The 16,525-nt window shown below is 39.2% G+C and overlaps 1 protein-coding gene across 3 annotated transcripts in view; it reads left to right on the top strand.

Moving 5' to 3' along the window:
- Positions 1 to 16,525, top strand: part of drp2 (dystrophin related protein 2) — a 103,469-nt gene that overhangs the window by 59,258 nt on the left and 27,686 nt on the right. For all 3 annotated transcript variants that reach the window (XM_055224748.1, XM_055224747.1, XM_033974653.2), the window contains 5 exons: positions 224 to 380; positions 1,369 to 1,515; positions 6,558 to 6,636; positions 9,032 to 9,092; positions 15,320 to 15,381. In XM_055224748.1, the coding sequence (XP_055080723.1) occupies positions 224 to 380; positions 1,369 to 1,515; positions 6,558 to 6,636; positions 9,032 to 9,092; positions 15,320 to 15,381 (506 nt within the window). The remainder of the gene's footprint in view (positions 1 to 223; positions 381 to 1,368; positions 1,516 to 6,557; positions 6,637 to 9,031; positions 9,093 to 15,319; positions 15,382 to 16,525) is intronic.

Raw genomic sequence — 16,525 nt, 5'->3', positions numbered from 1 at the left:
TAAGTAATGCTTTATACTCAACTTTTAAGTAGCTGGTGGTGCCCTGTGTATTTGTACACTGCGCCTAAGGCAGCCCACTGATCAGGCTGACATAACGAGGATGACGTGGGATGTACATGTCTTTGAGGAGATATTGTTAATGACTTTTCCCAATTCGGTTTTCATTGTATTTTAGTAAATCATCATCTATTTCAGACAAACATACAGGCCTACTTTGTTGCAGACACATGGAGCGTACTTTGGAGCGATTACTACAGATCCAAGCTGCCATGGAGGAGCTGGCTGTTGCTCTGGACCAGGCTGAGGGGGTTCGGGACGCATGGGAGCCTGTTGGAGACCTCTTCATCGACTCCCTACAGGACCATATAGATGCCACCAAGGTACAATGTGCCACTACAACACACCATCAACAAAAGAGTGGCATTCAAAATCACATATGAATATTTGATGTCACTTGTGTGTTTGTTTTGCCAACCTCCATATACATCCATGTGTGTTGTGGCACATTTTGACAATCAGAGGCAGGAGTGGTGAATAGATACTGTTCGGCAAACGGCAGGTCACTGGTGCAGTCATTATGTAGTGTGAGGTTACTGCTCGATATAATTGAGCAACATGTCTCATTCATTATAGGACTGAGGGCTCTTCACTATAATCACGTTAGTGTTTAGACTCCTGTCATCAGCAGCACATGTTCCATCAGCTCTGAGGCCTGCCATGTCACTTGTGCTTATGTTTGCCACATGTCCAGACAGAGGAATGCTGATGTAAATCTGTTAACAAGATGTACAGAAACCACTCAACCAGCACAGGATAAAGACAATGGAAGTGGAACTAAGGCAAACACAATTATAGTCTACTTTTTAACTCCAATGGCAACACATTATTTATATCTCAAAAGCAACAGTCAGTTTTATAGAAATCTGAAATCCTTAGATTATTTGGCTTCCTGCTTGGTTTTCAATTACAAAAATAGGGTGATATTGACTTGGAAATATGATGACTCCAATATAACATACAACTTAGCAATATATTTTAATGTGTAGCCACAAGTTAAGAAGCCTTCTTGTCACAAATTCATCCTTAAAGTCAAGACCAGTCAAGCTAAAGACACAATAATAATAAACACAACAGGGTGATTTGGGGCAGAATTTCTCTTTTACTTTGGCTCAAGAAATGAATACATGGTCACCACCAGTTTACCCCCAAAACAAGTAGAATGAATTACATTTCTATTGACTCTGTAGATAATTAATTTCTTTGGCATTTATCCAAAGTGAATGTTCCTCCTCTGTGTTTTCTGTTTTCTTTTGTATTTATTCTCCCTCATGTTTCTCCACTGTGCTGTTCTTTCCCCTCATGGTGCAGTTGTTCAAGGAGGAGCTGACGCAGGTGAAGGAGGGCATGAAGCACGTCAATGACCTGGCACACCAGCTGGCCATTTCCGATGTGCATTTGTCCATGGAAAACGCACGTGCCCTGGAGCATCTCAACAGCAGGTGGAAAGTGCTTCAGGTACAATCTACAAACTCTACCCTGCTGTGAGCGTGTCCAAGATGATCTGCATGGGTGAAAAAAAAGAAATTGAAAGTGATTGACTGATCATTATTCTGCCTCCTGACCGTAGAGTGTATAAACAAGTGGACAAAGGGAGTGTGGCTCCAGTCAAATGAAGCTCATTGAGGCTTTATCTGTTATTGATGCTCATATCTTGATTTACTGACACAATAGAGAAATAGATCATGTAGCGGTTAATGTGAACAGTTTCTCAATAGAAAGTGAATTGGAGCCAGAGTCTGACCATTATACAGGCTTGGTTTCTTACTGTTGCATATTTCACACCAAAATGCCTGTAAGTTAACTTATGGTTGTATGTGGTTTTAGTTTGTAAGTTTAGTTTTACCTCTTAAAACTTGGGCAAATTTAGTTGGAGTTTTAAGTACAGGAGTCATGTCAGAGGAACCGTCCACAAAAGTTGATACAAAAAAAGACTGGACACCTTGTTTTTGTACTTCCTGCAAAGTTTTTCTAAAATTCACAGCCATAGTTTTTCATAATATTTGTATTTTAATATAGTATTCATCTCATCATCTACTCAAAACCTGGTGCAAACATTTCTAACGAGCTAGTAATGCAAAACATACATACAAAACATTACTGATAATATTAGGTCATTTTGACAGTGTAGAAGTAATTCTTTATGAATCCTGATATCAGTTATGAGCCAAATAATTATGACTATAACTTTTGCCCTAATCAAGCCGCCCTTTGTATAAACGTATTCAAAATATTTCTATAGGTCACGTGAAAACTCAGTATCTCATTTCTTTCTTTCTTATGGGACCAGCTGTAGTGAACTTAATAGTAAAACTGACTGCAGCATTACTTTTGTGCAGATAAAATACTTTCCCCTCTTCTGAGTAATATTGAAATGAAAATAAATAGTTAGTTATATTTGTAATTGTGTAAAAAAAGCAGGCTTATGGACCACTGAAGTCAGCAGACATCAGATATAGTGAAGGCTCAGAGAGACTTTAGTGCAGCACATCTCTCCGTCACAGAGCCATCCTTCTTGGTGGACTCATATAATCTTTATCCTGACATTTAACAGACAGGGCGACTCAATCAACTTAACTCAATCATTGAGGAGGTAGCGAGGATATGTCCACTGTAACTTCCACCTCACTGAAAATCAGATCTGAAGCACTACTGCTCACATCTATTTCTGTCACAATCAAATATGCCCTCCCCTTTGTATCAACTGCATCACATACATCAATTGTGAATATCCCTATCTATTGTTGATGAGACATTAGGACCATTGCCATAGCGATTAATAATTTAAAACTAAATATTACATCTTTAATGAGAAAAAGTCCTCAAAATGTGCATATAACAGGAAACTGAATCCCATTAATTCATAACCTGGCAGACTGATAGTTCTACACATCAGTCTGGGATGGCTCTTGTTGAACGCCTTCTGAACCAGTGATTAGAGCGTTCAAATACTTCAAGTTGATTGGTGGAATCGTTGTTAACACTTTATAATAACTTCACCTTAATTAGTCTTAATAAAGCATGAGAAATTACTTACTCCATAACAAACAAATATTTTATTAAGAACGATTCAGGCTTAGTGTCTACAGAATAATGCCCCAACCGTAACTCCTAACCCTAACCCCTTAATCTACTAAACCTGAATCATTGTTAGTAAATTATTTGTTGATTATGAATTAAGTCTTTATTCATGCTTTACTAAGGCTGTAAATTGTGTATTTATTATAAAGTGTTACCGAAGCATTACAACAGTGGAACAAAACTCAAACAGTAGTTACATCCAGTTGAGAAAAGCACAGGCGTCTTACTTGTCCACAAACGAACAAAGCACCTCCCTCTGCATGTCAAAAACAAAATAGTCTGCATTTCCGTTAAAATGAAGTACATTTGTCGGTGTTGTCGTGTTTGTTCGGGACTGACTTCTGCCCAAACCAGTGCTGCTCTGTGATTGGTCAGTTTCGAGACCTAAAACATGCAAACGATTCAGTCGGTGCGGAGTTTGTGAAGTCATAAAAATAGCGATAATTCATTTTGAAAAGACATGAAATTGTAATTCAAATATACACTTTATTATATTGATAGAGATTTTACACATGAATGCAAAGCTCCTGGTTTCTAGATGTGTATTTTAAATGCGTCATATTTAATGTCTCTGACCTTCACTTTCTGTGTTCTGTTCGTAATGTATTGAAGCAAACACATTATTTTACAGTGTCTCACTTTATTCTCAGGCCGTTTCTCTTTCAGCAGCCTCTGTAGTGCTGCTCATCCTCAGCTCTCTCACTAGAACAAGCTCTGCATTCACATGTCACTTTATAAACAGCATGGTGCTGGGAAAACTGTGCTGGCTCTGATGTCTATGTCTGAGTCTATGGTCCTTGTCTGTTTTGTCTTCTGTGATAATAAAACACCATGACATTGTAAACAGGGAAAACGTTCGGATTATAGTTAATATTATATTCAAATCTGTGTTTTTTGGTTTCAACATAATCTTGATTGTTAGGAGTGTTTCATCCCAAGTCATAAAAAACTTTCTGTGTTCAAACTGAAGAATAACAACAACAAACATGAGACTGTTTTTCATGAGTGCACTGAATAGAGACTGTGGTATAAGGATTTCATTGTTGTGGACCTTGTTTTTCTGATCTCTAACAAATCAGTTTGGCATGTCCTCCAAGTGAAACCTATTGGATTGTTCGGCATCTCCTCGCCCTATTGTCAATACTTCTTTTGAATCCTTCTTATAATGGACATACTCAGAAGAAACCATCTTTATTTTGTTTTCTTGTGTCGGTCCATATTACCCAGAGACTATGTTCAAAGCATGTCTTTATCTGAATTCTGAAGGATAGTATTTTCCAACATGGACACTTGATGCTTATTTAAGGCCATGTGATGCTCAGTGTGTGTCTGCATTAAAAACGGCATTCATTTATTTGATTTTTGTTGCTGTTCTCTTCGTCAGTAATAGTGCTTCTGCTTAATCCTCCCGGGCCTTGTATGTTTTCTGATGACTCATTGGCCATTTCTAAACCCCAGCCACAAATGAACCAAATTGGCTGTACTTGTCCGTATGGCCTTGCTGCAGAAAGATGTGACGTGGGACTTTGATTGCAACCTCTGATCATGTTCTCTGCTTCTGATTATTGTACAGCTGTTTGCACATTGTTCAAACGGGCCTTTATTCATTAGTATGGCTCTTTTGGTCCTAGAAATTAAAGTTTCTAGAAATATATTTTAGCTGGTAATCCATTATTTTTTTCTTTTCACATGAAATCAAAGCCAAGTCCAAAAACCTTTCTATTTGCGCACAGACTATTTGTTTCATAATTAAAATGATAAATGTAAATCCTAGAAACGTCGTCTGCTCTGATGATTCCAAGCTCCTCTCACTATTATGAGAACATATTTCTAAATTTGATTTGGTAATATTTGTCAACTGAGGATAATTCAGTCATTTGTCTTCCTTATGGCAGCCTTGGAAGCTTGTACAACAAATAGATTGTGCAACAGTCCTCGCTGGCACAATTACAGCGCTCTATATTAATACAAATCAATTAAATCACACTTTTATTTTGGGGAATTGGCCAATGAGGTGTGAGAAGTGTAATGAGGCTAACTCTGGATGCCTATTACTGGTGCTATTGAAATCCTAACCTATCCCAGCCTCCCTTTGAGAGCATTTACCCGCCCTTTTGAAGATACTGTTCTGTTGCACTAGTCAATGTTTTCAAAGTATTTTCTGCAGTCAGTTTTGCAGCATGTTCACCGTAACTGAACAGCCATGAGTGTATATAACAGCATACAATCACTAAAGTACAGCACATGAACCTGACTAAACCGAGACTGAGAATGTGTAGCACTCTGAGTTCTACACATTTATCAACGTGTAATGGCTCCCGTCGATATCGTTCGGGAAGAGGAAAGACTCTCGGCAGAGTTTTAGCCCATCCCAGCCACTAACTGAAAGGCTTCGACGTTAGAACAATATAGATTTTGTCTAAAAGAATGTGTAGCATCATACTTCTATTCTATTTCAAACACAGGAGGCCTTCTTTTGTTGAAAATACACACTTTCTGCACCATGCCTATAACTGTGTGGACTCGAACAAATCAGCAAGTTTAGCATGACATTAAAGGGCCCATATTATACTTTTAAAAAAATCTGTTATAATGTTTCCTCATCACAAACATGCCCGGAGTTTGTTTTTGCACATGTTTAACACACAAACCCTGCGTATTTAGGCTCTTCTCTCAGACAGAAAACACTCTGTTCCACTTTGTGATGTCATGTGGTAATACAGGAAGTGCTCCACTGTGTTTTTGCTCATTTTTACTGAACAAAGGGTAAACCGTAGCTGTTATCATGAAAACTGCTGCTTCGTGACATCATAAGGTGGAAAAGAACATTTTGAGCTTTGAAGATGTAGACAGACTAATAATAAAGGGTTATCCAAATGTGTGAATGAAACAAAACTGCAGTGGTGTTTTTGAGGCAATAACGATGTTCTAACACATAGTTAATTTTACAGAATATTGGATCTTTAATGAATTATATAAAAAAAAAAAAAAAAAAAAAAATCATATATATTTCAACAAACCCATGAAGCATCATTTTATATTGTATTTACTGGGAAAAATATCTAAGTAATTTTCATGTATGGCCTTTTTTAAGTGCCATGACGTCAGCTTTTTAGGAGCAAGATCAGTTCATTGTATGTTTAATGATGCAACCCACAACCTGCTCATGTCCTCATTTGAACTGAATGCTTGACTTTGTATAAACCAAGTCTCTTATTTCCTCATTGCTGCTCTTCAAAGGCTTTCAGAGTCCTGCAGTGGGGCTGTGGCGGGAAATGGCACATCATTTATATTCTGTGCTTAAGTAATAGAGAGGAAGCAGGTGGTCGTAGGTCTGCCTGACTCCATTGTAGACGTTGGTGACGGCACACGCTAACGGCACGACTCCTTTTGATTTAACCCTGCGTGTGTCTTTTCAGGGATCCATCGAGGAGCGTCTGAAGCAGCTCCAGGACGCACATCGAGACTTTGGGCCCGGATCGCAGCACTTCCTCTCCAGTAAGAGCGCTCTTCTTCTGCTGGTTTGAAGTCTGTGCCCTTGTGTTGCCCCAATCTGTTCCATGCTGTGCCAAAGCGCCGACTTCCAGTGTACTTATAAAAAGGTCTATAGAACTCAACTTGTAAGCGGCTATATGGGTTCCGGATGGAGTTTTTGTCTTTTTTCATCACTGACGTTTGAAAAAAAGTTGGGATATTGAACATTAACAACATACCAGGTGTTGAGCCATAATAAAACATGAAGAAAGACTGAAATCATAATGAACCAATTTAGTTTAAGGTCAAAAATGGCAAAAGGTCACATATTTATATAGCACTTTTCCACCTTCAAGGCAATCAAAGCACTTTACAACACACACTTTACAAAACACTGGGGGCGAGGTGGGTTAAGTGTCTTGATCAAGAATAGAACGACGGCGTTCATCTGTGGGAGCCAGAATCGCACCACCAGCACCACCAACCTGCGAGTCAGTGGATACGATGTTTATGTCAAGAGCGGGATTCGAACCGCCAACCTTTGGACCAGTGGACAAACGGTCTACCAACTAAATGTCTTTATTAAGAATGAATCAGGCTCAGTATTTTATTTTTTGTTTAAACTTTGTCCTCCCCCACTACAGATGTATTGCATAAGCAGCTCTTGAGGTCAGAATAGGTCTGCTGTGTGTTGTCTGCATCTACTTATACAACGTTCAAAGTTCAAAGTGCGCACTTAGCATGCTATTGTTGTATCATTACTGGTGATGGCGAATTGTGAAATGCTCTTGTAAACTCAAAGAATACTGAATAATAAGGATGCTCAGAATGTACAAGTGAAGTGAGGAATAACTTCACTGCAAACGATTTCAAATTAACCAGTTCTGTTTTTCAATTCCATTTCAATTCAATTCAGTGTATTTTTGTAAAGCCCAAAATCATAACAACAGTCGCTCTTAGGACTGAACATGAAAATTGATTTAACAAACAGAAAGTTAGAAAATCAACAATGAAAGAGAAACAGACAAGCAAATTAATCAACAGAAACAAGCAAATGGATAAATGTCCCAAAACATTTCATGTCCCAGAACATTTTTATGTCTTAAGACTGTAAAAAATCTGGTACAGTGCCATTAATAAATACCAACTTTACCCTTTAATGAAGTAGTTACTAAGCCTGAATCATTCATAATAAACTATCTGTTCATTATGGATTAAGTCTTTCTTCTTGCTTCTTTAAATAGTGTTCATTTATTATTGTTATTATACAGTTTTCATGATTTTTTTTTTTATATCCCACTATTCTTCCATTGTTTCAATAGTCATAGTGGACACTCTCTCATATGAGCAGCTCGACCTGTGCATTGTTTTCCTTGTTGTACCTGCTGCTCTTCAAATGCTACACATAAGGGAGCAGGCAGTGCACAAATGTGATTTAGCCAGCTCGCTTTATACTGATTAAGCAGTGTTTGTGTCCTCAGCAGCCCCATTGCATTTTACTGTTGTCATGCTGGCTCCGAGGGGCCACAGTGGAGCTTAAACAGTCAAAGTGTAGAGCCAGCTCAGACTAGTGCTCCCCGAAGGAGCGTCTGGCTTTGGCTTTGTTTTCCTCTCAGCCTGCTTGTTTTATGGAGCTCAAGCACTAATGCATAAACACACACTGTCAGCTTTTACGTTCACATACACCTTCTGTGCTCTGTCCAATTTATTTCAGGTCGGCACATTACCACCTCCGTCTCTCAGCTGTAGTTATTGATTACTGGTTAGCATCTAATACTGGCTGTCTCACCTACTTCTGTTTAGTGTACACACAAATATTTGAGACAGTGTGACATGGCACATAGTTGTGGGAATGGACCGTGTAGTGTCAGACATATTCTAATGATCACCTCGAAACATTTTTGTTTTTTTCAAGATGAAAAAGAAAAAAAAATAAACCTTTTTCTTTCTCCATTTTGCCCTTGAAGTGCTGGACCTTTCTCCAAACTTCATGCATAACTTATCAAATAGTACTTGGAACAGTCTTTATGGTGCACTAGAACCTAATAATACTGATGATGTGCAGTATGCCCTCTTTAATGCTGTATTGAGTCCCCATGTTCTCATCACTGCAGTCTGCCCCCCTCCCTCCCTCCCTCTCTCCCTCCCACCATTATCCTCCCTGTCTTTTCATTCCTTCCTTCCTTACCCTTTCTCCCATACCCTCCTGTACTGTATCAGTCCAAACCAAACAGCCTAAGACTCTGCAGAGGGCCTTTACAATAGAGCTGTTCTCTGGGCTTTCTGTGGCTGTTGTAACTGTGTTAAGAGGCTCTGAATGGACCCGCTGTGTGGACACTGTGTCAGGGAGCTGGTGCACAAAGGCCTTTCATGCCTGACATGCTTATTCTGATATTTGTGTATCTTTGTGTGTGTGTAGGTTCAGTGCAGATACCGTGGGAGCGTGCCATCTCACCTAACAAAGTGCCCTACTACATCAAGTAAGTATAAGGAACTGCATGTGTTAAATAAATATGTTTTTAAAGTAAAGCAAAACAGTTGTTTCTTTATTAGGCTTGAGCCGAGGACAACGTCCCAGCGAGGGGCTAATTAAAACCACGTCTGGAGCTCGAAAAATCGCAATAATCAAGTACTAAGCAAGTCCAGACATACCAGTAACTGATATTGAAAATAAAAACTTGAAGAGCTCAAGTCTGAGCAAAGGCCCCGAGAAAAAATAATGAAACTCAGTAGCGCCACCTCAAACTTTGATTTTCATGCGGTCAATGGGAACCCGACCCAGAAAAAAATCAATGTAAAAATCTGAAGATTGCAACAAAAAATAGAACTTGTCAGGACATGACAAAAATGATATGGCCTCGCCCTAAACCGTACAGGAAGTCGGCCATATTGGATCAAACTCGGGAATGACAAAAGCAGACACCACTGTACTTAGAACATCTCCTTTGGCCAAAAGACACTAAACCCATGTGCGATTAACGATTATCAATTACATTCTGAATAGGGTGTGGTCATTGTGAATTTTCAACAATATTGCAATTTTTAGGAACAAAATAAATAAAAAATTCTCTCTTTTCTCATTTTTTTTTATTTTTTTTATCAGATTTGTGAGCTGAACACAATATAAAAATCAAGGCTCTGTCTAACAAAATGACAACATTTTTCCTGTCAAACTTGAATATTTTACACCATGGATTTTTCAAAAAGTTTGAAAATTGGTCAAAATGAACTAGACCCATGTGCGATGACACACTGCTCTTTTGAGAAACACAAGGATTGCAAAATTTTCAAAAATGGTGGATTATAAATGGATTATTTGAGTTGATGTAGATCCTTACACATGTCATCATCAATATATATATATATATATATACACACACACACTATACTGGTTTCATTTTAATTATAATATTATTTAAATACAATATTATGCAAATGCAAATTTAAATACATCATTTTGTGAGTAGATTTTTCTAATGAATTAGTTCCACTTTGAACAGGTCATGAAACATTTGAACAGGTTTGAACAGGTCCTGGAGCTCAGATCTGAGAAAGGTTGGCTCAGCATGTGCTCATGGGTTAGGGAGATGGTTTCAGGTCGGGCTGTCACAGAAACCGCAATATTGCAGTACCGCTGTATTATCAGTCACACCGCACAGGAGCTCAAGTCACCACGGTAACTGCATTTTAAATTCGAGGTGTGATCTGGTTACCAAATTTGGTTTGGCTGTGCCAACTTTTTTGTCAGGACATCCCATTGACGAGGACAAATTTTTGGCTTGTTGCCATGGCACGGGGTAAGAAAGACATGCATGCCAACTTAAAATACATGCATATTTATCTGTATTTGTACATTCAATGTATTTTGTATATTCTTGATCAAAGTAAAACAAATAAAAAAAAAACCATAACATTTTACATTTACAAATACAAAAATTAAAAATATGTGTCTGATTTCTCAACTTGTGAATACGCATTCGAGTCACTCTGTGATCAGACTGTTAATATGACGTCACCGCTCACAGACATTAAGAGTGTTTTTTTTTTTTTCTGAGGAGAATTAGTTCAATGCAGCATTACATAGCCTGCTTCTGCTGTTACATTAATAATGCTATTTTTAGCTGACTAGTTATGGTTTAGTAGTTATGTTCTTTTTTTTCATTATGTACATGGTCTATGTACATCATGGCCATTTGATTTTCGTTTAGTATGCCAAAATAATTAAGTTTTTGCCCATGTTTTCTTCGTGGAGCTGCCTTCAAGTGCCTGGTATAGATCGTGCCCTTCCAGGCTGGACACTGGTTGCTGTGCAGAGGCAAAGCTGTGGGTGGGTGAGAGGATCTGGGCAGTGTTAGATGGTGGATGTGCTGTCTGAGGTCCCCTTTTTGGGGCAGAGCAGAAATCACTGTCTGAGGGTGTTGACAGAAAGCACTGACTCACTGCCTCAGCGGGGCAGGGGAGCGCTCTGACGGGATGGGACTTTTACTCCGTGAGGCTGACCTGCTCTGGAGAGGGTTTGGCATTTCCACCTCCTGTTACTTAAGCAACACTTTAAAATGACCATTAAAAATAACATTAACATCGTTTAGAAAAAGTGAGCTTTATTTACATTGGAGCAGGCATATGTTTAATTTGAGGTTCTAGAGATATCTTCAATAGGTGCGACTGGAGTGACACTCAATGGGAGAACCCAGAATGCATTATAAAAAAAGGTTACTAAGGTTAATAAGTGGCACATAGAGCTGTACAAGATGTAATGTATATGGATCACATTATATATACACGATCAAAATTGCTAACATGGGGCATGCATAGATGTCATGAATGTGACATGGACAAAGCTGCAGATGTATATTTATAAAAATATGTGTGAATGTGAATGTAAATAAAAATTGTAGGTTTATAGGAAGACATTCAAATTGAATTCATCATTTAGTCTCTTTGGTGTAAGTGTCTGGAGGCTGTAAATCCAGCAGGCTTTGCACTGTTTAAGTAGCAGATCATGATCGCCTCCTCTGGGGGGTGGGAGCACCTGCTCGATGCCCCAGAAGCACAGTGCACTCATCATGCAGAGAGTGCACACATCGTGGTGCACGTCGTTTAAAATGTACCACAATGGGGTCTTCCTTATCATGGCGCCGTATGGAGCTTTGATGTTCACTGATCCTCTGCTTTAATGTCCTTGTTGTTTTGGCGACATTGTCCAGGCCACAGGGACATCGTAACAACATGTGTAGAGGCGCAAGTGATTATGCTCTTAATGAAAATCTTTTTCCCAGTGTGAGGATGTTGGAAATGGTTGTTTTTTGTTGTGCTGTGCACTGTGCCCAGCTAACACAATGATAATTTCCATTTTGGGCGACAGAAGCATTTGTCCACATGTCGCTGCCGGAGTAACACTGGTGTGAACAAGGTGATCCCTCACATTTTTGCCTCTCCTACTGTTAAAAACAGGCGGATGTCGGTTACTTTTAAAATTCCATTTGCATTTTGTCATTCTCTGCATTCTGATGGATTTCAAAAAGTTGACAAGCCATGAAAAGGTCAGCATCTTTATAATCTACAGCCTCCATGTATCAGTCAGTATCCCAAAAATACACACTTTTTATTAATTAATACAGAAATGAGAAACAAGCCCCATTTCAACTATAATATGTTTTTAAATATACAAACTGCTGCAAAGTGAAGCCATGCAATTATCAAACTGCCTAACCTGATGATGCTATAACATACACATGGAGCACACAACAAAAATATGACTTTAGGGGGACTAATTCCAGATCTAATGGCTACACCAGGACTAGAACAGGACCAGGTCTACCATCCGGACTAAAAAAACCAGGATCTAGAGACAATTGTGAACTCACCTTTAGCTTTGAGCTGTATCTAATGGCAGTGTTCTGTTGCAGCCCTAGGCCCGAGAAGGATTTTCTATACATTTTTTTTTTTTTACAAAAGGTTTCAATTGGATGACTTTCATCAATTGGAGGGGGATGGTTTTAAGGTTCAAGGGGGCAATAGAGTAATTGGGGCGATACTTTCGGGCTTTTGGGGAGTTTTGTTGTATGTCATAGGAGAAAGGGTAGATTTAGTCCATAGTTTTTATATACACCACCTTCTGCTTGTATGGGCTGAATTTTGATGGGAGGATATTTCAGTTTGAACCACTTTGGACTGCACTTGGCTTCACTTTTGTTGGAAGCAGTTTTACATTTTCAAACTTGCCTTTAACTGCTGAGGTGCAGTCGTTATTTTCACCTACAATAATAAGTTTAGGTTCTGGCTTAGGGACAATCTGTGGATTGATATTCTCCTGTGCGACTTTTGTCTCTGTTCTTGGGCCTCAGTGGGAGACAATGAGGCCCAGGGAGGGTGAAGGCTATTGAAGATGCAACGACAGGAACTTCATAGGTAGAGAAGTGTTGTAGGGGACAAGGTCTGGCTGTTTCATTTTATTTTTTCCTTGATCTTTTGGGACTCTGGAGTAGAGCCGTACTCACAACTAGTGCCTGAGCATACTTGCAGCTCTTTGTCAATTTTGGCCTTGCCATAAAATTCAGTGTATTTTCTTTCTATATCCTTCATCTTCTTCAACTCCAATAATGTGTCCTTCCACAACTATGCAGATGACCCTCAAATCTATGTCTCACTGCGGTGAATATGGACCAGTGGATTCACTCTGCCTCTGCATCCAACAGATCAGTGTGTGGATGCAAAAACAACTTTCTCTAACTAAACTCAAACAAGACTGAAGTCATAGTCTTTGGCCACAGAAAGACAGAGAAAGTGTCAGCAGTCACCTCCAGTGTCTCCCTCTAAAACCTTCAAATCAGGATAGAAATCTAGGGGTAATAATGGACTCAGACTTGAACTTTTACAGTCATGTCAATGGAATCTGCTGCTTTTTTACCATCTAAAAACAAATGTATACTGTCTAAACCAGACTTGGAGAGACGTATCCATGCGTTTGTCTCCAGTAGATTAGGCTCCTCTTACGGTCTGCTCACTGGCCTCTCCAAATGAGCATTAAAACAAAAGAAATGGCTCAACAGCACCACCCCTGAAGTGACCCCTACGGCACAGGAGACCCATGTACTTTGTCTTAGGCCAGTACAATTTATAGGAGTCATAAGACACACGAGGACAACCTTAAAACACAGTGGTAGAGCAGTACTCTATATTAAAAATTCATCACTTTGACTGCGTGTTTATAAAACGTATCTAGTCCTTGTTTTTTGGTCTAAATGAGCTCAGATTTGACATGCCAGATCTACACACATGGATTGTCAAAAAATATTGTTTTTTTTTGGTTACTCCTTAGAGTTTACACATAGCACACCGGCAAAAAAACACCTTATTTCCATATTTCTTTGATGACTTCTTACAGCCATGGGCATTGGGTGAGAGCGCTCAAAATGTAACCACTGGTGCAGAATCCACACATGAATAGAGCTAAGAAGAGCGCCCCCTGTAATACACATAAAAGATACAACATTGTCCAGTTGGCATGACACTTTAGTAAGTAATTATAGGCCTCAAAACAATCAAAAAAAGTCAAATAGACCCAAGTCATATGTTTATCGTTTGGTCTGTGGCTACATCAATGTCCGCCATTCAGATCCTATTGAACTATATATATACAGGGAAAAATATTACTTCATGCAAACATATAGCAAATTCTTAGAAACATTATTTAGGCAACTCCAATCAGAAAAGTCAATTACACTATAGCTGTATTATGCACGAGGTTGCAGGTTCAAAGCCATGGACACCACCAGTATAAAGCAAATGCTACACTGCAGTATGGAAATAGTGTGACGGGGGACAGATAGTGGCCTGGGTGGCTGTCAAAAAGGGAGAATGGCGGGCGGGGGTGGTTGTGAGTCCCTCGGCAGTCGTATGGGAAGGGCGTGCGCAGGCAAGCGAGGGCCATCATCGCCGCTTGTGGTTTTAATAAGTATTATTGTTATTAAAATCAAGACTATTCAGTAAAGGCCCATGTTTTTTTTATTTTTTTTAATCGACGCTTGTTCAAAGGATTAGCTAATTTGATACTAATTTCTGGGTATTGATTTTTGAGAACCCTACTGTCGATTGGGGTGAATGGAAAATGGAAAATACTGTAATTATTACGTGTTACCTCATCTTAGCCACTTGTGCCAACCTATAACTTATTATTTGTAAGTAATTATTTTAACATTTGTGCTTGTGATCACTCCTCTCCTGTAATCACCTGTAAATGAATCTAATTAATCATGTTTGAACGTTTCAGTCCTATTAGCTTACACAGCACTCGCATGGACAGGAGTAACTCGACTGAAGGCCACGCAGTTTTGCTTTTATTTTAATCTATTTTGTCATATTTTTGTTTGCCAAATCACTTAATGCAGCAATTGAACAAACAACTATAAGCTTGTCTTTTTGTGCTCGGGTGTTTCATGTTCCGTTTAGTCTTTGAAATAGTTGATAGGCAGGACACGCCATGCACCGCTCTTGCAGAGACTTTGAAAACCTTTGTACATTTTTGACAAACAGCCAATTAACGGCTCAAGTATTTTAGAAATGTTGCCAGCGTTCTCTTTTTTCCCGACCCGGCTCTCTGCTCCACCTGCCTCACCCGGTCACTTAATTTCTTTTTCATCTTGATCTCGGTGACGTCTGGTTCTCCTGTCTCATTTTGCCTTTTCTTTTGTTTTTCTGCTAACAGCCACCAAGCCCAGACAACATGCTGGGACCATCCAAAGATGACAGAACTGTACCAGGCGCTGGGTAAGTGAAGAGACCATTAAAAAGTCCTCGTATAGTCATACTCATTGAGACCCTGCTGGGCCCCCGTCGCCCCTCTCTCCAGTCACTGTGAGACTCCTGTCACACGGCTCATTACTGTCCCTGGATTTGGAGCACCTCAGGGACCACTGCAGGGCTGTCATTAACCTATGGAGCCCAATTTGCCGGCGCTCTGATTGCTTTTTCTTTAGCTTTTAATTAATTGTGATGAGAGGACATGATGCGTTGTGGCAATAATCTGATCTGACATCAAACTAGCGGGAGACCGAGGGAACGCATTGTACTAACGGCCAACGCGTACACGAGGCTGTTTGTTTATGTACTAACAATCAGGCCGTTATCTAAGTACTGAAATGGCATCTAAACAGCAAAATCTGGTTTAATTTTTTAACTTTTAACAAGTAAAATACAGCAAAAAGACAGCAATTTAGCAAAGACAAAGATTAAAGACAAAATGTAATCCAGTGTCAAATTGATGCTTTAACTTACTCTAAAAGTCCACTTGGTGTTTTTTGGATTATCAGATTTAGTTTGTGCTGTTTTTGGATTATCTTATTACTCAAATGATCAGGGTTTTTTTGGTAAATGTACCCAGTGAAGCATATATGATTAGCTGAGTGAATCTTGTAAATAAATCTTAATTGAAAAGTGCTCTCAGCTGGACAAAATGTTGTAAGAGTGAAGACGTTTTGCTGCTTGTCCAACTACTGTTTACAGTTTGTTTGGGTGTGTTGGCTCCTCCCTTTAGACTGATATAAGACAGTATCCACCAGTAATCTGACCAGAACTGAAGAAGAGACTTGGATGAGCAGCGAAACGCCTTCACTCCTACAACTTTTTGTCCACTTGACCGATTAGATTTTATCTTTTACTAGGATGAGGTCATACCTGGACGACTGAGAGTTTACACAGACATCTACCAAATTAATGCAAGGAAATCCTAAAAATATGTGGTGCCAAGGTTTCAAAAAGTCAACTGGGCACACATCCAGAAGCCTTTTTTTAATTCTCAGGTGACTGCTGGTAGATGGACCAATATATACGGCAAAGAAGAGATTAGCACTGAAAACATTTAATCCAGCTGTTTACTTTACTGCATAGACGTTGTACTGAGTCATTAGGACAA

Source organism: Periophthalmus magnuspinnatus, chromosome 10 (assembly GCF_009829125.3).
Source record: "Periophthalmus magnuspinnatus isolate fPerMag1 chromosome 10, fPerMag1.2.pri, whole genome shotgun sequence".
NCBI classification, from domain to species: domain Eukaryota; kingdom Metazoa; phylum Chordata; class Actinopteri; order Gobiiformes; family Gobiidae; genus Periophthalmus; species Periophthalmus magnuspinnatus.
Note: the sequence above shows the minus strand (reverse complement) of the source record. Positions and strands in the feature narration are given on the sequence as shown.